A 23,357-nucleotide genomic window follows, 5' to 3' on the forward strand; every position below is an offset into this window, starting at 1 on the left:
GTTGGGTTGGTGACCCAAGGTTGGGTTGGTGACCCCAAGGTTGGGTTGGTGACCCCAAGGATGATCCAAGGTTGGGTTGGTGACCCCAAGGTTGGGTTGGTGACCCCATGGATGGTCCATTGGTTGGGTTGGTGACCCCAAGGATGGTCCATTGGTTGGGTTGGTGACCCCAAGGTTGGGTTGGTGACCCCATGGATGGTCCAAGGTTGGGTTGGTGACCCCAAGGTTGGGTTGGTGACCCCATAGATGGGTTGGTGACCCCATGGATGGGTTGGTGACCCCAAGGTTGGGTTGGTGACCCCAAGGTCGGGTTGGTGACCCCATGGATGGTCCATTGGTTGGGTTGGTGACCCCAAGGTTGGGTTGGTGACCCCAAGGTTGGGTTGGTGACCCCAAGGATGGTCCATTGGTTGGGTTGGTGACCCCAAGGTTGGGTTGGTGACCCCATGGATGTCCAAGGTTGGGTTGGTGACCCCAAGGATGGGTTGGTGACCCCAAGGTTGGGTTGGTGACCCCAAGGTTGGGTTGGTGACCCCATGGATGGGTTGGTGACCCCAAGGTTGGGTTGGTGACCCCATGGATGGTCCATTGGTTGGGTTGGTGACCCCATGGATGGTCCAAGGTTGGGTTGGTGACCCCAAGGATGGTCCAAGGTTGGGTTGGTGACCCCAAGGTTGGGTTGGTGACCCCAAGGTTGGGTTGGTGACCCCAAGGCCAAGGCTGGGTTGGTGACCCCAAGGTCGGGTTGGTGACCCCAAGGTCGGGTTGGTGACCCCAAGGTTGGGTTGGTGACCCCATGGATGGTCCAAGGTTGGGTTGGTGACCCCATGGATGGTCCATTGGTTGGGTTGGTGACCCCAAGGTTGGGTTGGTGACCCCAAGGTTGGGTTGGTGACCCCATGGATGGTCCAAGGTTGGGTTGGTGACCCCAAGGATGGTCCAAGGTTGGGTTGGTGACCCCAAGGTTGGGTTGGTGACCCCATGGATGGTTGGTGACCCCAAGGTTGGGTTGGTGACCCCAAGGTTGGGTTGGTGACCCCATGGATGGTCCAAGGTTGGGTTGGTGACCCCATGGATGGTCCAAGGTTGGGTTGGTGACCCCATGGATGTCCAAGGTTGGGTTGGTGACCCCACGGTTGCGTCGATCACCCAGAATTAATCACAAATAATTTGAAAATCTCTAAATTCCCTTTTTTCCCCTGGAATTATTATAAAATATTAAAAATTTTCCGGGATTATTATGAATTATTAATTGATTTTCCAGGACTTTTATCAACCAATTAATTTTCCAAAGATTATCATTTACAAATTGATCATTATAGGATTGCTAATAAATAATTAGAGTTTTCCCAGTATTACTCATAAATAATTAATTTTTTCAATCTAATTACACAATAATTAATTCTTTTGGCGCATTATTGTAAAATAATTATTTTTTCCTGGTTTATTAATAAATAATTAATTTTCCAAGGATTATCATATACAAATTGATCATTATAGGATTGCTAATAAATAATCATAGTTTCTCCAGAATTACTAATCAATTACTAATTTTTTCAACATAATTACACAATAATTAATTCTTTTGGCGGATTATTGTAAAACAATTATTTTTTCTCGTTTATTAATAAATAATTAATTTTCCAAGGATTATCATATACAAATTGATCATTATAGGATTGCTAATAAACAATTACAGTTTTCCCAGTATTATTAATAACTAATTGATTTTTTCGATATAATTACACAACCATTAATTCTTTTGGCGGATCATTGTAAAATAACGATTTTTTCTGGTTTATTAATAAATAATTAATTTTCCAAGGAGTATCATATACAAATTGATCATTATAGGATTGCTAATAAACGATTACAGTTCTCCCAGTGTTACTAATAACTAATTAATTTTTTCAATATAATTACACAATAATTAATTGTTTTGGCGGATGATTGTAAAATAACGATTTTTTTCTGGTTTATTAATATATCATTAATGATTTCCAGGATTATTAGATACAAATTGATCATTATAGGATTGCTAATAAACAATTACAGTTTTCCAGTATTATTAATAAATAACTAATTTTTTTGATTTAATTACACAATAATGAATTCTTTTGGCGGATTATTGTAAAATAATTAATTTTTCCTGGTTTATTAATAATTAATAATTAATAATTTTCCAAGGATTATTATCTAGAAATCGATCATTATAGGATTGCTAATAAACCATTACAGTGTTCCAGTATTAGTAATAAATAATTAATTTTTTCAATATTATTACACAACAATTAATTCTTTTGGCAGATGATTGTAAAATAACGATTTTTTTGGTTTATTAATAAATAATTAATTTTCCAAGGATTATCATATCCAAATTGATCATTATAGGATTGCTAATAAACAATTACAGTTTTCCCAGTATTATTAATAAATAATTAATTTTTTCAATATAATTACACAATGATTAATTCTTTTGGCGGAGGATTGTAAAACAACGATTTTTTTCTGGTTTATTAATATATAATTAATGATTTCCAGGATTATTAGATACAAATTGATCATTATAGGATTGCTAATAAACAATTACAGTTCTCCCAGTATTATTAATAACTAATTAATTTTTTCAATATAATTACACAATAATTCATTCTTTTGGCGGATCATTGTAAAATAACGATTTTTTTCTGGTTTATTAATATATCATTAATGATTTCCAGGATTATTAGATACAAATTGATCATTATAGGATTGCTAATAAACAATTACAGTTTTCCCAGTATTATTAATAAATAACTAATTTTTTTGATTTAATTACACAATAATGAATTCTTTTGGCGGATTATTGTAAAATAATTAATTTTTTCCTGGCTTATTAATAATTAATAATTAATAATTTTCCAAGGATTATTATCTAGAAATCGATCATTATAGGATTGCTAATAAACCATTACAGTGTTCCCAGTATTATTAATAAATAATTAATTTTTTCAATATAATTACACAACAATTAATTCTTTTGGTGGATTATTGTAAAATAATTATTTTTTTCTGGTTTATTAATAACTAATTAATGATTTCCAGGATTATTATAAGATAATTAAGACGCCGATGGACATGGGAACAATTAAGAAGCGATTGGAGAACAATTATTACTGGAACGCGCAGGAGTGCATCCAGGACTTCAACACCATGTTCACCAACTGCTACATCTACAACAAGGTGGGCAAAAAAATGGGAATTTTGGGGGAAAATTGGGAATTTTGGGGAAAATTGGGAATTTTAGGGAAAAAATGGGAATTTTTTGAGGGAAAATTTGGAATTTTTCTGGGAAAGATTGGGAAATTTGGGGGAAAAATTGGGATTTTTGGTGTGAAAAATTGGAATTTTGGGGGGGAAAAAAGTGAAATTTTACAGAAAATTGGGAATTTTGGGTGAATATTGGGAATTTTTGGGGTGAAAAATTGGAATTTTGGGGTAAAAATTGGGGATTTTGGGGGAAAATTTGGGAGTTTTTGGGTGAAAATTTGGAATTTTGGGGGGGAAAAAAAGTGAAATTTTACGGAAAATTGGGAATTTTGGGGGAATATTGGGAAATTTGGGGGGGAAATTGGGAATTTTTGGTGAAAAATTGGAATTTTGGGGGGGAAAAAAAAGTGAAATTTTACGGAAAATTGGAATTTTGGGGGAATATTGGGGATTTTGGGGGAAAAATTGGGGATTTTGGTGTGAAAAATTGGAATTTTGGGGGGGAAAAAAAGTGAAATTTTACAGAAAATTGGGAATTTTGGGTGAATATTGGGAATTTTTGGGGTGAAAAATTGGAATTTTGGGGTAAAAATTGGGGATTTTGGGGGAAAATTTGGGAGTTTTTGGGTGAAAATTTGGAATTTTGGGGGGGAAAAAAAGTGAAATTTTACGGAAAATTGGGAATTTTGGGGGAATATTGGGAATTTTGGGGGAAAATTGGGGATTTTTGGGTGAAAAATTGGAATTTTGGGGGTGAAAAAAGTGAAAATTTACAGAAAATTGGGAATTTTGGGGAAAAATTGGGAATTTTTCTGGGAAAAATTGGGAAATTTGGGGGAAAAATTTGAATTTTTGGGTGAAAAATTGGAATTTTGGGGGGGAAAGTGAAATTTTATGGAAAATTGGGAATTTTGGGGAAAAATGGGAATTTTTGGGGTGAAAAATTGGAATTTTTGGGGGGGGAAAAGTGAAATTTTACGGAAAAATTGGGAATTTTGGGGAAAAATTGGGAATTTTCGGGGAAAATTGGGAAATTTTGGGGAAAAATTGGGAATTTTTGGGTGAAAAATTGGAATTTTTGGGTGAAAAAAATGAAATTTTGGGGAAAAAATGGGAATTTTTCATGAAAAAAAGGGAATTTTTCAGGCAGGAAAAACCAGGGAATTTTTGGAGGGAAAAAAATGGGAATTTTTTGGGCTACAAATGGGAATTTGGGCAGGAATTTTTGGGGAAAAAATGGGGATTTTGGGGGGAAAGATGGGAATTTTTGTGGGAAATAATTGGAATTTTTGGGGTAAAAATGGGACATTTTGGAGGAGAAACAACTGAAATTTTTTCAGGGAAAAAATGGGATTTTTGCGGAAAACAATTGGAATTTTTGGGGAGAAAATGGGAATTTTCTTGGGGAGAGATGGGAATTTTTTGGGGGGAAAAATAGGAATTTTTGGAGATAAAAAATGGCAATTTTTGGGGGAAAAAGCTTTTTTCCCTAAATTCTGATTTTTCCCATTTTACAGCCAGGGGATGCCATTGTGCTGATGGCAGAGGCTCTGGAGAAAATTTTTCCCCAATTCCTGGGTTTTTTCTCCCAAAATTCCAGGGTTTTTTCTCCCTAATTTCTGGGGGTTTTCCCCTCTAATTCCTGATTTTTTTTTTCACAGAATTCCAGGCCTTTTTCTCTTAATTCTTGGGTGTTTTTTCCCTAATTTCCCATTTTTTCCCCGTTTTGCAGCCCGGGGATGACATCGTGCTGATGGCAGAGGCTCTGGAGCAGCTGGTTTTTATATAATTTCCCATTTTTTACCCTAATTTCCCATTTTTTTCCCGTTTTCCAGCCCGGGGATGACATCGTGCTGATGGCAGAGGCTCTGGAGAAGCTGGTTTTTCCCCAAATTTCCCATTTTTTTCCCTTAATTTCCCATTTTTTACCCTAATTTCCCATTTTTTCCCCTTTTCCAGCCCGGGGATGACATCGTGCTGATGGCAGAGGCTCTGGAGCAGCTGGTTTTTATATAATTTCCCATTTTTTTACCCTAATTTCCCATTTTTTCCCATTTTTTCCAGCCCGGGGATGACATCGTGCTGATGGCAGAGGCTCTGGAGAAGCTGGTTTTTCCCCAAATTTCCCATTTTTTTCCCTTAATTTCCCATTTTTTACCCTAATTTCCCATTTTTTCCCCTTTTCCAGCCCGGGGATGACATCGTGCTGATGGCAGAGGCTCTGGAGAAGGTTTTTTGTCCCTAAATTCTGATTTTTTTCCCCTTTTCCAGCCCGGGTATGACATCGTGCTGATGGCAGAGGCTCTGGAGCAGCTGGTTTTTATATAATTTCTCATTTTTTCCCCTTTTCCAGCCCGGGGATGACATCGTGCTGATGGCAGAGGCTCTGGAGAAGCTTTTCCTGCAGAAGATCTCGGAGATGACGCAGGAGGAAACCGAAATCGTCATCGCCCAGACCAAGGGCCGGGGCCGCGCCCGCAAGGAGCCAGGTGGGGCAGAGAAAATCCCAAAAAATCCCTCAAATAATCCCCAAAATCTCCCCCAAATTCCCATTTCCCCCATATTTTTACCTTTCTTCCCTCCCCACTTATTTTCCTCTTTTCCTGGTTTTTTTCCCCACTATTTTCCCCCTATTTTCTGTCATTTCCCCCCTATTTTCCTCCAGTTTCTCCCAATTTTCCCCCTTTTTTTTTCCCTATTTTCCCCTCATTTCCCTCCTGTTTTCTTTCTTCTTTTCCCCCTTGTTCTTCCCTTTTTTCCCCCATTTCCCTCCGTATTTTCTCTTATTTTTTCTCATTTCCCCCTTATTTCCCCCTCACTATTCCACCATTCCCCTCATTTCCCCCCCTATTTTCCCATATTTTTGCCCTCATTTCCCCTCTTTTCTCTTCTATTCCATCCTTTATTTCCCATTTCCCTTCTCTTTTCCCTTATTTCCCCATTTCCCTTCCATTTCTCCCTATTTTCTGTATTTTTCCCCATTTTCCTGCCATTTTCCCCCTATTTTCCCATATTTCCCCCTTATCTCCCCCTCTGTTTTCCCTCATTTTCCCCCTTACTTCTCTCCTGTTTCCCCCCATTTTCCCGTTTTTCTCCCATTTTTCCCCTATTTTCCTGTATTTTCCCCCCTATTTTCTCATATTTTCCCTCCTATTTTCCCCCTTATTTTCCCAGCTATTTTCCCTTATTTCTCTATTATTTTCCCTCATTTTCCCCCCTATTCCCCCCCTTATTTTCCCATCTTTTTTCCCTTGTTTTTTCCCCTATTTCCCCCCCATTTTCCCCCTATTTTCTCATATTTTCCCTCCTATTTTCCCCCTTGTTTTCCCAGCTATTTTCCCTCCCATTTTCCCCCTATTTTCTCATATTTTCCCTCCTATTTTCCCCCTTGTTTTCCCAGCTATTTTCCCTTATTTCTCTATCATTTTCCCATATTTTTCCCCCCTATTCCCCCCTTATTTTCCCATCTTTTTTCCCTTATTTCCCCCCCATTTTCCCCCCTATATTCCAATACATTTTCCCCCCTCTCAGCAGTTTCCCGCCTCTCAGCAGGGGCTCATTTCCCCCATTTATTTCCCTATTTTTCCCCCATTTATTTCAATGTTTTACATTTATTTCCCCCATTTATTTCAATGTTTTACATTTATTTCCCCCATTTATTTCAATGTATTTGTATTTTTTTCCCTCTCTCTCAGCAGTTCCCTCCAAGCCCGGCTCCTCGGCCGTGCCCAACCCTCCCAGGGCTCCTCCCCGGCTCATTTCCCCCATTTATTTCCCCATAAATCCCCCATTTATTTCAATATTTTACATTTATTTCAATGTATTTATATTTATTTTCCCTCTCTCAGCAGTGCCCTCCAAGCCCGGCTCCTCGGCCATCTCCAGCGTCTCCCAGGGCTCCTCCCCGGCTCATTTCCCCCATAAATCCCCCATTTATTTCAATGTTTTACATTTATTTCCTCATTTCTCCCCCATTTCCCCCATGTATTTCAATGTTTTACATTTATTTCCCCCATTTATTTCAATATTTTATATTTATTTCTTCTCTCTCTCAGCAGTGCCCTCCAAGCCCGGCTCCTCGGCCGTCTCCAGCGCCTCCCAGGGCTCCTCCCCGGCTCATTTCCCCCATTTATTTCAATGTTTTACATTTATTTCCCCCATTTATCTCAATATATTTATATTTTTTCCCTCTCTCTCAGCAGTGCCCTCCAAGCCCGGCTCCTCGGCCGTCTCCAGCGCCTCCCAGGGCTCCTCCCCGGCTCATTTCCCCCATTTATTTCCCCATAAATCCCCCATTTATTTCAATATTTTACATTTATTTCAATGTATTTATATTTATTCCCCTCTCTCTCAGCAGTGCCCTCCAAGCCCGGCTCCTCAGCCGTGCCCAACCCTCCCAGGGCTCCTCCCCGGCTCATTTCCCCCATTTATTTCAATGTTTTACATTTATTTCCCCCATTTATTTCAATGTATTTATATTTTTTTTCCATATTTCTCCCCCATTTCCCCCATTTATTTCAATGTATTTATATTTATTTTCCCTCTCTCAGCAGTGCCCTCCAAGCCCGGCTCCTCGGCCGTGCCCAACCCTCCCAGGGCTCCTCCCCGGCTCATTTCCCCCATTTATTTCCCTATTTCTCCCCTATTTCCCCCATTTATTTCAATGTATTTACATTTATTTCCCCCATTTATTTCAATGTATTTATATTTTTTTCCCTTTTCTCAGCAGTGCCCTCCAAGCCCGGCTCCTCGGCCGTCTCCAGCGCCTCCCAGGGCTCCTCCCCGGCTCATTTCCCCATAAATCCCCCATTTATTTCAATATTTTACATTTATTTCCCCCATTTATTTCAATGTATTTATATTTATTCCCCTCTCTCTCAGCAGTTCCCTCCAAGCCGGGCTCCTCGGCCGTGCCCAACCCTCCCAGGGCTCCTCCCCGGCTCATTTCCCCCATTTATTTCAATGTTTTACATTTATTTCCCCCATTTATTTCAATGTATTTACATTTATTTCCCCCATTTATTTCAATGTTTTACATTTATTTCCCCCATTTATTTCCATGTATTTATATTTTTTTCCATATTTCTCCCCCATTTCCCCCATTTATTTCAATGTATTTATATTTTTTTCCCTTTTCTCAGCAGTGCCCTCCAAGCCCGGCTCCTCGGCCGTCTCCAGCGCCTCCCAGGGCTCCTCCCCGGCTCATTTCCCCCATAAATCCCCCATTTATTTCAATATTTTACATTATTTCAATATATTTATATTCTTTTCCCTTTTCTCAGCAGTGCCCTCCAAGCCCGGCTCCTCGGCGTCTCCAGCGCCTCCCAGGGCTCCTCCCCGGCTGCCCCGGCGCCCGCAGCTCCCCCGGTGCCGGGCCTGGCGCCGCCGTCTGCCCTCGGGGCCGCGGGCGCTGCGGAGCTGCTGGTGCGCCCGCGGTGACCGTGGTGCCCCCCGTGCCCGCCCCGCCCGCCCCGGCCCCCGCCCGCCCCGGCCCCGCCCGCCCCTGCAGCCCCACCCGCCCGTCATCCCCACGCCCGCGCAGCCCGTCAAGGTCAGTGACAGAGGGGGGCTCGTTAGCGGCGCTAATTGGGTTAATTAGGGGCGGGGATGGGGGCGTTAATTGTTTTATTGTTATTATTTTGTTATTAGTGTTAGTGTTGCTTCGTTAGGCACTGGTAATTGGCTTAATTAGGGAGGGGGGTTAGCATTGGGTTTGGTGTTAATAATTTTATTGTTGTTATTTTTTTTGTTATAATCATCATTACTATTATCATTGTTACAATTAGTAGCAGTATTAGTACAAGTATTAAGCACTGGTAATTAACTTAATTAGGGTTGGTGTTGGTGTTAATAGTTTTATTATTATGACTTCGTTAGGCACTGGTAATTGGCTTAATTAGGGAGGGGGGTTAGCATTGGGTTTGCTGTTAATAATTTTATTGTTATTTTTTTGTTATAATCATCATTACTATTATCATTATTATAATTAGTAGCAGTATTAGTAGTACAAGTATTAAGTACTGGTAATTAACTTAATTAGGGTTGGTGTTGGTGTTAATAGTTTTATTATTGTTACTTCGTTAGGCACTGGTAATTAGCTTAATTAGGGCATGGGGGTTGACATTGCATTTGGTGTTGGTGTTTATATTTTTGTTGTTATTATTATTATCGTTATTATTACTATTACTTCGTTAGGCACTCGTAATTTGCTTATTTAATGTCATTTATTGAGTGGTCCCAGAGCAGAAACCCCAATGAATGATCCCAGAGCAGGAACTCCAAAACTCAGAATTCCAACAAACGCCCCCAAAACCCAAACTCCAAAACCCAAAATTCCAATGAACAATCCCAAGGTAGAAACTCCAACACCCTAAATTCCAACAAACACCCCCAAAACCCAAAATTCCAGTGAACAATCCCAAGGTAGAAACTCCAAACCCCAAAATTCCAACAAACGCCCCCAAAACCCAAACTCCAAACCCCAAACCCCAATGAACCATCCCAAGGTAGAAACTCCAACATCCAAAACCCCAATGAACAATCCAAAGGTAGAAACTCCAAAACCCAAACTCCAAACCCCAGAATTCCAACAAGCACCCCAAAACCCAACTCCAAACCCCAAAATTCCCACAAACACCCCAAAACCCAAACTCCAAACCCCAAAATTCCAACAAGCACCCCCAAAACCCAAACTCCAAACCCCAAAATTCCAACAAACGCCCCCAAAACCCAAACTCCAAACCCCAAAATTCCCACAAACACCCCCAGAACCCAAACTCCAAACCCCAAAATTCCAACAAGCACCCCCAAAACCCAAACTCCAAACCCCAAAATTCCAACAAACGCCCCCAGAACCCAAACTCCAAAACCCAAGCCCAATGAACAATCCCAAGGTAGAAACTCCAAAACCCAAAATTGCAACGAACCCCCCCAAAACCCAAACTCCAAACCCCAAAATTCCAATGAACAATCCCAAGGTAGAAACTCCAAACCCCAAAATTCCAACAAGCGCCCCCAAAACCCAAACCCCAAACCCCAATGAACAATGCCAAGGTAGAAACTCCAACATCCAAAACCCCAATGAACAATCCAAAGGTAGAAACTCCAAAACCCAAACTCCAAACCCCAGAATTCCAACAAACACCCCAAAACCCAAACTCCAAACCCCAAAATTCCAACGAACGCCCCCAAAACCCAAACTCCAAACCCCAAAATTCCAACAAACACCCCAAAACCCAAACTCCAAAACCCAAAATTCCAATGGACAGTCCCAAGGTAGAAACTCCAAACCCCAAAATTCCAACAAACACCCCAAAACCCAAACTCCAAACCACAAAATTCCAACAAGCACCCCCAAAACCCAAACCCCAAACCGCAATGAACAATCCCAAGGTAGAAACTCCAACATCCAAAACCCCAATGAACAATCCAAAGGTAGAAACTCCAAAACCCAAACTCCAAACCCCAAAATTGGAATAAACGCGCCCAAAACCCAAACTCCAAACCCCAAAATTCAACAAACACCCCAAAAACCCAAACTCCAAACCCCAAAATTCCAACAAATACCCCAAAACCCAAACTCCAAAACCCAAATTCCAATGGACAGTCCAAGGTAAAAACTCCAAACCCCAGAATTCCAACAAACGCCCCAAAACCCAAACTCCAAAACCCAAAATTCCAATGAACAATCCCAAGGTAGAAACTCCAAGGTAGATGCTCCAAAAGTAGAAGCCCCAACGAACGATCCCAAGGTAGAAACTCCAAAACCCAAAATTGCAGTAAATGCCCCAAAACCCAAACTCCAAAACCCAAAATTCCAACAAGCACCCCAAAACCCAAACTCCACAACCCAAAATTCCAATGAACAATCCCAAGGTAGAAACTCCAAACCCCAAAATTCCAACAAACGCCCCAAAACCCAAACTCCAAACCCCAAATTCCAACAAGCACCCCCAAAACCCAACTCCAAACCCCAAAATTCCCACAAACACCCCAAAACCCAAACTCCAAACCCCAAAATTCCAACAAACACCCCCAAAACCCAAACTCCAAACCCCAAAATTCCAACAAGCACCCCCAAAACCCAAACTCCAAACCCCAAAATTCCCACAAACACCCCCAAAACCCAAACTCCAAAACCCAAAATTCCAATGGACAGTCCCAAGGTAGAAACTCCAAACCCAAAATTCCAACAAACACCCCCAAAACCCAAACTCCAAACCCCAAAATTCCCACAAACACCCCAAAACCCAAACTCCAAACCCCAAAATTCAACAAGCACCCCCAAAACCCAAACTCCAAAACCCAAAATTCCAATGAACAATCCCAAGGTAGAAACTCCAAAACCCAAAATTGCAACGAACGCCCCAAAACCCAAACTCCAAACCCCAAAATTCCAATGAACAATCCCAAGGTAGAAACTCCAAGGTAGATGCTCCAAAAGTAGAAGCCCCAACGAACGATCCCAAGGTAGAAACTCCAAAACCCAAAATTGCAGTAAATGCCCCCAAAACCCAAACTCCAAAACCCCAAAATTCCAACAAGCGCCCCCAAAACCCAAACTCCAAACCCCAAAATTCCCACAAACGCCCCAAAACCCAAACTCCAAAACCCAAAATTCCAACAAACACCCCCAAAACCCAAACTCCAAACCCCAAAATTCCAACAAACGCCCCCAAAACCCAAACTCCAAACCCCAAAATTCCAACAAACGCCCCCAAAACCCAAACTCCAAACCCCAAAATTCCAACAAATACCCCCAAAACCCAAACACCAAACCCCAAAATTCCAACAAGCACCCCCAAAACCCAAACTCCAAACCCCAAAATTCCAACAAACGCCCCCAGAACCCAAACTCCAAACCCAAACCCCAATGAACAATCCCAAGGTAGAAACTCCAAAACCCAAAATTGCAACGAACGCCCCCAAAACCCAAACTCCACAACCCAAAATTCCAATGAACAATCCCAAGGTAGAAACTCCAAACCCCAAAATTCCAACAAGCGCCCCAAAACCCAAACCCCAAACCCCAATGAACAATCCCAAGGTAGAAACTCCAACATCCAAAACCCCAATGAACAATCCAAAGGTAGAAACTCCAAAACCCAAACTCCAAACCCCAGAATTCCAACAAACACCCCAAAACCCAAACTCCAAACCCCAAAATTCCCACAAACACCCCAAAACCCAAACTCTAAAACCCAAAATTCCAATGGACAGTCCCAAGGTAGAAACTCCAAACCCCAAAATTCCAACAAGCACCCCAAAACCCCAAAACTCCAAAACCCCAAACCCCAATGAACAATCCAAGGTAGAAACTCCAAACCCCAAAATTCCAACAAACACCCCCAAAACCCAAACTCCAAACCCCAAAATTCCAACAAACGCCCCCAAAACCCAAACTCCAAACCCCAAAATTCCAACGAACAATCCCAAGGTAGAAACTCCAAAACCCAAAATTGCAGTAAATGCCCCCAAAACCCAAACTCAAAACCCCAAAATTCCAACAAGCACCCCAAAACCCCAAAACTCCAAAACCCCAAACCCCAATGAACAATCCAAAGGTAGAAACTCTAAACCCCAAAATTCCAACAAACACCCCCAAAACCCAAACCCCAAACCCCAATGAACAATCCAAAGGTAGAAACTCCAAAACCCAAACTCCAAACCCCAGAATTCCAACAAACACCCCCAAAACCCAAACTCCACAACCCAAAATTCCAATGAACAATCCCAAGGTAGAAACTCCAAACCCCAAAATTCCAACAAACACCCCCAAAACCCAAACTCCAAAACCCAAAATTCCAATGGACAATCCCAAGGTAGAAACTCCAACATCCAAAACCCCAATGAACAATCCAAAGGTAGAAACTCCAAAACCCAAACTCCAAACCCCAGAATTCCAACAAGCACCCCCAAAACCCAAACTCCAAACCCCAATGAACAATCCCAAGGTAGAAACTCCAACATCCAAAACCCCAATGAACAATCCAAAGGTAGAAACTCCAAAACCCAAACTCCAAACCCCAAAATTCCCACAAACACCCCAAAACCCAAACTCCAAACCCCAAAATTCCAACAAACGCCCCCAGAACCCAAACTCCAAACCCCAAAATTCCAACAAACACCCCCAAAACCCAAACTCCAAACCCCAAAATTCCAACAAGCATCCCCAAAACCCAAACTCCAAACCCCAAAATTCCCACAAACACCCCAAAACCCAAACTCCAAACCCCAAAATTCCAACAAACGCCCCAAAACCCAAACTCCAAACCCCAAAATTCCAACAAACGCCCCAGAACCCAAACTCCAAAACCGCAAACCCCAATGAACAATCCCAAGGTAGAAACTCCAAACCCCAAAATTCCAACAAACGCCCCCAAAACACAAACCCCAAACCCCAATGAACAATCCAAAGGTAGAAACTCCAAAACCCAAACTCCAAACCCCAGAATTCCAACAAGCACCCCCAAAACCCAAACTCCAAACCCCAAAATTCCAACAAACACCCCAAAATCCAAACTCCAAACCCCAAAATTCCAACAAACGCCCCCAAAACCCAAACTCCAAACCCCAAAATTCCAACAAGCACCCCCAAAACCCAAACTCCAAACCCCAAAATTCCCACAAACACCCCAAAACCCAAACTCCAAACCCCAAAATTCAAACAAACGCCCCCAAAACCCAAACTCCAAACCCCAAAATTCCAACAAACACCCCCAAAACCCAAACTCCAAACCCCAAAATTCCAAGAAACACCCCCAAAACCCAAACTCCAAACCCCAAAATTCCAACAAACGCCCCCAAAACCCAAACTCCAAACCCCAAAATTCCCACAAACGCCCCAAAACCCAAACTCCAAAACCCAAAATTCCAATGGACAGTCCCAAGGTAGAAACTCCAAATCCCAGAATTCCAACAAGCACCCCAAAACCCAAACTCCAAACCCCAAAATTCCAACAAACGCCCCCAGAACCCAAACTCCAAACCCCAAAATTGGAATAAACGCGCCCAAAACCCAAACTCCAAACCCCAAAATTCCACAAACGCCCCCAGAACCCAAACTCCAAACCCCAAAATTCCCACAAACGCCCCAAAACCCAAACTCCAAACCCCACCAAACCCCCCGAAACCCCCCAAACTCCCTCCCCTCACCCCTCTCCCGCCGTCGCAGACAAAGAAAGGCGTGAAGAGGAAAGCAGACACCACCACGCCCACGGCCATGGACCCCATCCACGAGTCGTCGTCGCTGCCCGCCGAGCCCAAGGCGGCCAAGGCGGGCGCGCGGCGCTGAGGGCGGGCGGCCCCCGAAGCCGCCCAAGAAGGAGCTGCCGGACTCGCAGCAGGCGCCGGAGCCGCGCGGCTCCAAGGCCTCGGAGCAGCTGCGCTACTGCGGCGGCATCATCAGGGAGATGTTCGCCAAGAAACACGCGGCCTACGCCTGGCCCTTCTACAAAACCCGTGGACGTGGAGGCGCTGGGGCTGCACGACTACTGCGACATCATCAAACACCCCATGGACCTCAGCACCATCAAGGTGAGGAGGAAAGGGGGGAAAACGGGGGTTTAGGAGGGGAAAATGGGGGTTTTGGGGGGAAAATGGGAATTTTGGGGGAAAAAATGGGGGGTTTGGGGGGGGAAATGGGGGATTTGGGGGGACAATGGGGAGTTATTGGGGGGAAATGGGGGAAAAAGGGGAATTTTGGGGGAAAAAATGGGGGGTTTGGGGGGAAAATGGGAATTTTGGGGGGGAAAATGGGATGTTATTGGGGGCAAATGGGGGAAAAATGGGGGTATGGGGGGGAAATAGGGAAAAAATGGGGATTTGGGGTGAAAAATAGGAATTTCTGGAGGGGAAATGAGAAGAAAGGGAAAAAAAGGTGGGTTCGGGGTAAAAATGGGAATTTTGGGGGGAAAATGAGAAGTTATTGGGGAAAAATGGTGGTTTGGGGGAAAATTGGAATTTCTGGGGGGAAAAATGGGGAGAAAATGGTGTTTTAGGAGAAAAAATGGAATTTTGGGGGGAAAAAGGGGAATTTATTGGGGGAAAATGGGGGTTTGGGGGAAAAATAGGAGTTTCTGGGGGGAAATGGTGAAAAAAGGTAAAAAGGGGGGTTTTGGGGGAAAAATGGGGGTTTTGGGGGAAAAACGGGAAGTTATTGGGGGGAAATGGGGGGAAAATGGGGTTTGGGGTGAAAAATGGAATTTTGGGGGAAAAATTGGGGTTTGGGGGGGAAAATCGGAATTTTTAGGGAAAGATGGGGGTTTTGGGGGAAAATGGGAATTTATTGGGGGGAAATGGGGGCAAATGGGGGTTTTGGGGAAATGGGAATTTTTGGGGAAAAAAAGGGGGATTGAGGGGAAAAATGGAATTTATTGGGGGGAAATGGGGGTTTGGGGGGAAAATGGGAATTTTTGGGGAAAAAAAGGGGGATTGGGGGGAAAAAATGGGAATTTATTGGGGGAATGGGGGGAAATGGGGGTTTTGGGGGGAAATGGGAATTTATTGGGGGGAAAATTGGGGGTTTTGGGGGGAAATGGGGATTTTTGGGGAAAAATGGGTGGGTTTTGGGGGAAATGGAGTTCATTGGGGAAATGGGGAAAAATGGGTGAGAAATGGGGTTTTAGGAGAAAAATGGGAATTTTGGGGGGAAAATGGGAAGTTATTGGGGGAAAATGGGGAAAAAGGGGAAAAATTGGGGTTGGGGGGAAATGGGATTTTTGGGGAAAAATGGGGGTTTCGGGGAAAAATGGGAATTTTTGGGGAAAATGGGGGTTTGGGGGAAAAATTGGATTTTGGGGAAAATGGGATTTTTGTTGGGGAAAATGGGGGGAATGGGGGAAATGGGATTTTTGGGGAAATGGGATTTTTGGGGGAAAAATTGGGGGGAATGGGGAAAAATGGGGGTTTTGGTGGGAAATGGGAATTTTTGGGGAAAAATGGGGGTTTGGGGTGAAAATGGAATTTTTGGGGAAAAATGGGGGTTTGGGGGGAATTAATGGATTTTGGGGAATAAATGGGGTTTGTGTGGGGGGGAATTGGATTTTGGGGCATAAAATAGGGAAGAAAGGTGAAAAATGGGATTGGGGCAATAAATGAGTGGGTTTTTAACAAAAATTACCCACCTAAAGTGGATTTTTTAACCAAAACTGTCATTTTTTTGGACCAAAATAAGCGGCTTTTTGACCAAATGTGGTGTTTTTGTTACTAAAAATAATCATTTTTATGGCCCCAAAATAAGGGTGTTTGGGGCCAAAAATAGTTCTGTTCATGGGCCGAAGTGTGGCTTTTTTTTGATCAAAATTGTCATTTTTATGGACAAAAAGGGAATTTTTTTGGGCCAAAAATAGTCATTTTTGTGGATCAAGAAGTGTTTTTTTTAACCAAAAGTTGTCATTTTTCATGGACTAAATAAGGGGGTTTTGGACCAAACAAAAAGGGATTCTTTGACCAAAACAGTAATTTTCATGGATCAAAAGATCTTCTTTTGACCAACCCAAGGTGGTGTTATGGACCAAAAATTGTCATTTTTATGGACCAAAAGGAGGAGAGTTTTGGACCAAAAAAATGGGGGGTTATTTGCCAAAAATTGTTATTTTCACGGACCAAAAGTGGGGACTTTTTGGAGCAAAAATTGTCATTTTTATGGACAAAAGGAGGAGAGTTTTGGACCAAAAAGATGGGGTTTTTTGGCCAAAAATTGTTATTTTCACAGACCAAAAGAGGGGGATTTTGGAACAAAAATTGTCATTTTTATGGACCAAAAGGTGGGCAGTTTTGGACCAAAAAGATGGGTTTTTTTGGCCAAAAATTGTTATTTTCACAGACCAAAAGAGGGGGTTTTTTGGAGCAAAAATTGTCGTTTTTATGGACCAAAAGGAGGAGAGTTTTGAACCAAAAACATGGAGGTTTTTTGGCCAAAAATTGTTATTTTCACGGACCAAAAGCGGGGACTTTTTGTACCAAAAATTTTCATTTTTATGGACCAAAAATAAGATTTTTTGCCCAAAACAAAGAATTTTTTTGCCCCACCCCCACCCCATGACCCCCCCCACCCCAGGTGCTGAATTCCCGTGGGATCCCCCCAGAATTTCCCATTTTTGGTGTTTTTTTGCCGTTTCAGTCCAAGCTGGAGGGCCGGGAGTACCGCGACGCTCAGGAGTTCGCGGCCGACGTGCGGTTGATGTTCTCCAACTGCTACAAGTACAACCCCGCCGACCACGAGGTCGTGGCCATGGCCAGGAAGCTGCAGGTGACAATTCCCACAAGTCCAGGAAAAACCCAAAAATTCCAAGGAAAATTCCTTTTTTTTTTCCCAGCAGGATTTGCAAAAAAAACCCCAAAAAATTCAGAATAATCAAAAACTGCTGACTCAGCAAAAAATTAGGTGGTTTTGGTTTTTTTTGCAAAACCCCCTTGGAGATGGTTGAGATCTCCAGTGGGAATCCGTGGTGGGATTGGGGTTGGAAAAAATCTCAGAAATCTTGGAGTCCACCAGAAATGATCCAAGAAGATCCAGGAAAAGTCGTAAGTCTCCAAAATGCAGTTTTAAGAAGAATAAATCCTATAAAATTTTCCCCCAAAATCTTCTTGGAGATGGTTGAGATCTCCAGTGGGAATCCACGGTGGAACCTCTAGGACCATCAACTAAAGGTGGTCCAAGAAGATCTCAAGAACATCGAAGTTGCAGCTTTTAAATGAGAAATTGAGGAAATCCTGTGAATTTTCCCCCCAAAACCACCTTGGAGGTGGTTGAGATCTCCAGTGGGAATCCATGGTGGAACCTCTAAGATCATCAGCCAAAGGTGATCCAAGAAGATCTCAAGAACTTGGAAAAGGCAGATTTTAAATGAGAAATTGAGGAAATCCTCCGAATTTTTCCCCCAAAAGCCCCTTGGAGATGGTTGAGATCTCCAGTGGGAAGCCATGGTGGAACCTCTAAGATCATCAACTAAAGATCTCAAGAACATCGAAGTTGCATCTTCTAAACCATAAATGGAGCAAACCCTGTAAATTTTCCCCTAAACCCACCTCGGGCAGAGTCAGAATTGTGAGAAACCCCCAAAATTTCAGGGTCCCTCCCCCACCCCGTGTCCAGGTGTTGACCTTTGGTGTGGAACCCACCAGGTTCTGTAGGACCTCCCCCTTTGGAGATGCCCCCGGCGTCACCTCGTGCCGTTGCCTGTGCTTGCAGGACGTGTTCGAGATGCGCTTTGCCAAGATGCCGGACGAGCCCGAGGAGCCGGTGATCCCCGCCTCGTCCCCCGTGGTGGTCCCGCCCCCCACCAAGGTGGCGCCGCCCTCGTCCAGCGACAGCAGCAGCGACAGCTCCTCCGACAGCGACAGCTCCTCCGACGACTCCGAGGAGGAGCGGGCGCAGCGCTTGGCCGAGCTCCAGGAGCAGGTACGGGGTGGCCCAGAGCTTCTTCTGGTGGGGTTGGGTGGCCTTGGGGTCGGGGGTTGTCCCATGATGGTCGGGTCCAGAGACAACAAAATCGTTGGGTTTGCTGAGCTGAAACCGATGGGTTTGGTGACCCAAAATCGTTGGGTTTGTTGACCCATAATAGTTGGGTTTATTGACTGAAAATTGTTGGGTTTGTTGACCTGAATTGTTGGATTTTTGGACCAAAATCGTTGGGTTTGTTGACCCATAATAGTTGGGTTTATTGACTGGAAATCATTGTGTTTGTTGATCTGAATTGTTGGAGTTTTGGACCAAAATCGTTGGGTTTGTTGACCCATAATAGTTGGGTTTATTGACCGAAAATTGTTGGGTTTGTTGACCTGAATTGTTGGAGTTTTGGACCAAAATCGTTGGGTTCGTTGACCTGCAATCATTGGGTTTGTGGATCTAAATAGTTGAGTTTAGTTGACCCAGTATTGTTGGGTTCGTTGACCTGAATTGTTGGGTTTGTCAACCCAGAACCGTTGGGTTTGTTGACCCAGAATCGTTGGGTTTGTTGACCAGAATTGTTGGGTTTGTTGACCTGAATTGTTGGGTTTGTTGACCCACAATTGTTGGGTTTGTTGACCTGAATTGTTGGGTTTGTCAACCCAGAATTGTTGGGTTTGTCGACCCAGAATTGTTGGGTTTGTTGACCTGAATTGTTGGGTTTGTTGACCTGAATTGTTGGGTTTGTTGACCCACAATTGTTGGGTTTGTCAACCCAGAATTGTTGGGTTTGTCGACCCAGAATTGTTGGGTTTGTTGACCCAGAATTGTTGGGTTTGTTGACCAGAATTGTTGGGTTTGTTGACCTGAATTGTTGGGTTTGTCGACCCAGAATTGTTGGGTTTGTTGACTGGAAATCATTGTGTTTGTTGACCCAGAATCGTTGGGTTTGTTGACCAAAAATTGTTGGGCATGCAGACCTAAATTGTTGGATTTTTTGACCAAAATTGTTGGGTTTGTCGACCTGGAATTGTTGGGTTTGTGGATCCAAATTGTTGGGTTTGTTGACCTAAAATCATTGAGTTTGTCAGCCCAAAATCGTTGGGTTTGTTGACCTGAATTGGTTCGTTTTTCAACCCACTACCACTGGCCTTGTCTACCTGAAATCATTGTGTTTGTGGAGACCTAAATTATTGGAATTTTTGAACAAAATTGTTGGGTTTGTTGACCTGAATTTGTTGGGTTTGTTGACCTGAAATTGTTGGGTTTGTTGACCTCAATTTGTTGGGTTTGTTGACCCAGAACCGTTGGGTTTGTTGACCCAGAACCGTTGGGTTTGTTGACCCAGAACCGTTGGCTTTGTTGACCTGAATTGTTGGGTTTGTCAACCCAGAATTGTTGGGTTTGTTGACTGGAAATCATTGTGTTTGTTGACCCAGAATCGTTGGGTTTGTTGACCAAAAATTGTTGGGCGTGCAGACCTAAATTGTTGGATTTTTTGACCAAAATTGTTGGGTTTGTCAACCTGGAATTGTTGGGTTTGTGGTCCCAAATAGTTGGGTTTGTTGACCTAAAATCATTGAGTTTGTCAGCCCAAAATCGTTGGGTTTGTTGACCTGAATTGGTTCGTTTTTCAACCCACTACCACTGGCCTTGTCTACCTGAAATCGTTGTGTTTGTGGAGACCTAAATTATTGGAATTTTTGAACAAAATTGTTGGATTTGTTGACCTGAATTTGTTGGGTTTGTTGACCTGAATTTGTTGGGTTTGTTGACCTGAATTTGTTGGGTTTGTTGACCTGAAATTGTCGGGTTTGTTGACCTCAATTTGTTGGGTTTGTTGACCCAGAACCGTTGGGTTTGTTGACCCAGAAGTGTTGGGTTTGTTGACCTGAATTTGTTGGGTTTGTTGACCCAGAACCGTTGGGTTTGTTGACCTCAATTTGTTGGGTTTGTTGACCTGAAATTGTTGGGTTTGTTGAACTCAATTTGTTGGGTTTGTTGACCTCAGTTTGTTGGGTTTGTTGACCCAGAAGTGTTGGGTTTGTTGACCTGAATTTGTTGGGTTTGTTGACCTCAATTTGTTGGGTTTGTTGACCCAGGAGTGTTGGGTTTGTTGACTTTGAGCTGTTGGTCTTGTCAACCCAAAATTATTGGGTGGTTGACCTCAATTGTTGGGTTTGTGACCCAAAATCATTGGATTTTCGACCAAAATTGTTGGGTTTGTCAACCCCGAATCCTTGGGATGGTTGACCTGAATTGTTGGGTTTGTTGACCCAAGTTGTTTGGTTTGTGAACCCAGAATCATTTTGTTTGTTGACCTGAATCATTGGAGGTGGCCGGTGGGGTCATGGGTTGGGTTTGGTGACTCTGGAGGTCTCCATGGACCCTTGGAGGTGACAGTGACCAGGTGGGGTCAGTCATGGGTTGGGTTTGATGACCCTGGAGGTCTCCATGGAACCACTGAAGGTGACAGTGACCAGGTGGGGTCAGTCATGGGTTGGGTTTGATGACCCTGGAGGTCTCCATGGACCCTTGGAGGTGACAGTGACCAGGTGGGGTCATGGGTTGGGTTTGATGACCCTGGAGGTCTCCGTGGACCCTTGGAGGTGACAGTGACCAGGTGGGGTCAGTCATGGGTTGGGTTTGATGACCTTGAAGGTCTCTGGGTGGGGTTGGTCAATCGCAGGTTGCAATTGATGACCCTGTAGATGACCATGGAATGGTTGGAGGTGACAGTGACCAGGTGGGGTCATGGGTTGGGTTTGATGACCCTGGAGGTCTCCATGGACCATTGAAGCTGACAGTGAGCTGGTGGTGTCATGGGTTGGGTTTGGTGACTCTGGAGGTCTCCATGGACCCTTGGAGCTGACAGTGACCAGGTGGGGTCAGTCATGGGTTGGGTTTGGTGATTCTGGAGGTCTCCATGGAACCATTGAAGGTGACAGTCACCAGGTGGGGTCAGTCATGGGTTGGGTTTGATGACCCTGGAGGTGTCCATGGCAGAACTGGACCCTGCTCTGCCTGAGAATCATGGGCTCAGTCTGAGGTGGGATCTGCTGACCTTGGAGGTCTCCATGGAACCATTGAAGCTGACAGTGAGCCGGTGGTGTCATGGGTTGGGTTTGGTGACTCTGGAGGTCTCCATGGACCCTTGGAGGTGACAGTGACCAGGTGGGGTCAGTCATGGGTTGGGTTTGATGACCCTGGAGGTCTCCATGGAACCATGGAAGGTGACGGTGACCAGGTGGGGTCAGTCATGGGTTGGGTTTGATGACCCTGGAGGTCTCCATGGACCCTTGGAGGTGACAGTGACCAGGTGGGGTCAGTCATGGGTTGGGTTTGATGACCCTGGAGGTCTCCATGGAAGCACTGCACCCAGCTCTGCCTGAGCCCATTGGGCTCAGTCCCAGGTGGGCCCTGACCTTCTGGAGAACTTCCGACCTCCCGCCTCTCCCACTCCCACAGCTGAAGGCCGTGCACGAGCAGCTGGCGGCGCTGTCCCAGCCCCAGCAGAACAAACCAAAGAAGAAGGAGAAGGACAAGAAGGAGAAGAAGAAGGAGAAGCACAAAAAGAAGGAGGAGCTGGAGGACACCAAGAAGAGCAAGGCCAAGGAGCCTCCACCCAAGAAGGCCAAGAAGAGCAACAGCAACAGCAGCGCCTCCAGGTGGGCCCTTCCCACAATTCCCTGGGGCGGTTTGGGGATCCCCCGGTGCTAATTAAGGTAATTCATTAATTAATGAGGGACCTCGTGGCCCCGGGGATGGGTGGGGTTGAGCCCAGCCTGGAGCTCAGCTCAGGCTTTGGGGTTGGTTCCTCTCCGTGGTGCTGGGGACACCTGGCCGGGCAGGTGGAGATGGGCTGTGCAGGAGCAAGTTAAGCTCGGCTTTGGAGCTCCAGGAGCAAGTTAAGCTCAGGTTTGGAGCTCCAGGAGCAAGTTAAGCTCAGGTTTGGAGCTCCAGGAGCAAGTTAAGCTCAGTTTTGGAGCTCCAGGAGCAAGTTAAGCTCAGGTTTGGAGGTCCAGGAGCAAGTTAAGCTCAGGTTTGGAGCTCCAGGAGCAAGTTAAGCTCAGTTGTGGAGGTCCAGGAGCAAGTTAAGCTCAGTTTTGGAGCTCCAGGAGCAAGTTAAGCTCAGTTGTGGAGGTCCAGGAGCAAGTTAAGCTCAGTTTTGGAGGTCCAGGAGCAAGTTAAGCTCAGTTGTGGAGGTCCAGGAGCAAGTTAAGCTCAGTTTTGGAGCTCCAGGAGCAAGTTAAGCTCAGTTTTAGAGCTCCAGGAGCAAGTTAAGCTCAGTTGTGGAGGTCCAGGAGCAAGTTAAGCTCAGTTTTGGAGGTCCAGGAGCAAGTTAAGCTCAGGTTTGGAGCTCCAGGAGCAAGTTAAGCTCAGTTGTGGAGGTCCAGGAGCAAGTTAAGCTCAGTTTTAGAGCTCCAGGAGCAAGTTAAGCTCAGTTTTGGAGCTCCAGGAGCAAGTTAAGCTCAGTTTTGGAGCTCCAGGAGCAAGTTAAGCTCGGCTTTGGGTGTCTCAAACCAGCCTGAGCTCCGTTTTGGGCGTCCAAAACCAGTTTGAGCTCAGTTCTGGGTGTCCAAAACCAGCTGGGCCTAAACCACCAGTTTGGTTTTTGTTGCTGTGAGCAGCAAGAAGGAGCCGGTGGCAGTGAAGTTCTCCAGATCCTGTGGGTTAGGGCTGGTTTAGGTCAGGTTTAAGTCTAAAACTTCGTTTT

General features: G+C 44.2%; 1 protein-coding gene across 1 annotated transcript in view; it reads left to right on the forward strand.

Annotated features, from left to right (window-relative positions):
• The window catches only part of LOC134433837 (bromodomain-containing protein 4-like), a gene marked incomplete at its 3' end in the record, with an annotated part of 44,974 nt that overhangs the window by 4,714 nt on the left and 16,903 nt on the right, over positions 1 to 23,357 (forward strand). Inside the window, 10 exon segments of the mRNA XM_063182541.1 lie at positions 3,085 to 3,222; positions 5,603 to 5,738; positions 7,305 to 7,363; positions 8,759 to 8,800; positions 14,423 to 14,539; positions 14,541 to 14,702; positions 14,704 to 14,784; positions 17,372 to 17,500; positions 18,443 to 18,652; positions 22,109 to 22,308. Of these exon segments, the coding sequence (XP_063038611.1) occupies positions 3,085 to 3,222; positions 5,603 to 5,738; positions 7,305 to 7,363; positions 8,759 to 8,800; positions 14,423 to 14,539; positions 14,541 to 14,702; positions 14,704 to 14,784; positions 17,372 to 17,500; positions 18,443 to 18,652; positions 22,109 to 22,308 (1,274 nt within the window).

This window comes from Melospiza melodia, unplaced genomic scaffold, assembly GCF_035770615.1.
Source record: "Melospiza melodia melodia isolate bMelMel2 unplaced genomic scaffold, bMelMel2.pri scaffold_276, whole genome shotgun sequence".
Taxonomy (NCBI): domain Eukaryota; kingdom Metazoa; phylum Chordata; class Aves; order Passeriformes; family Passerellidae; genus Melospiza; species Melospiza melodia.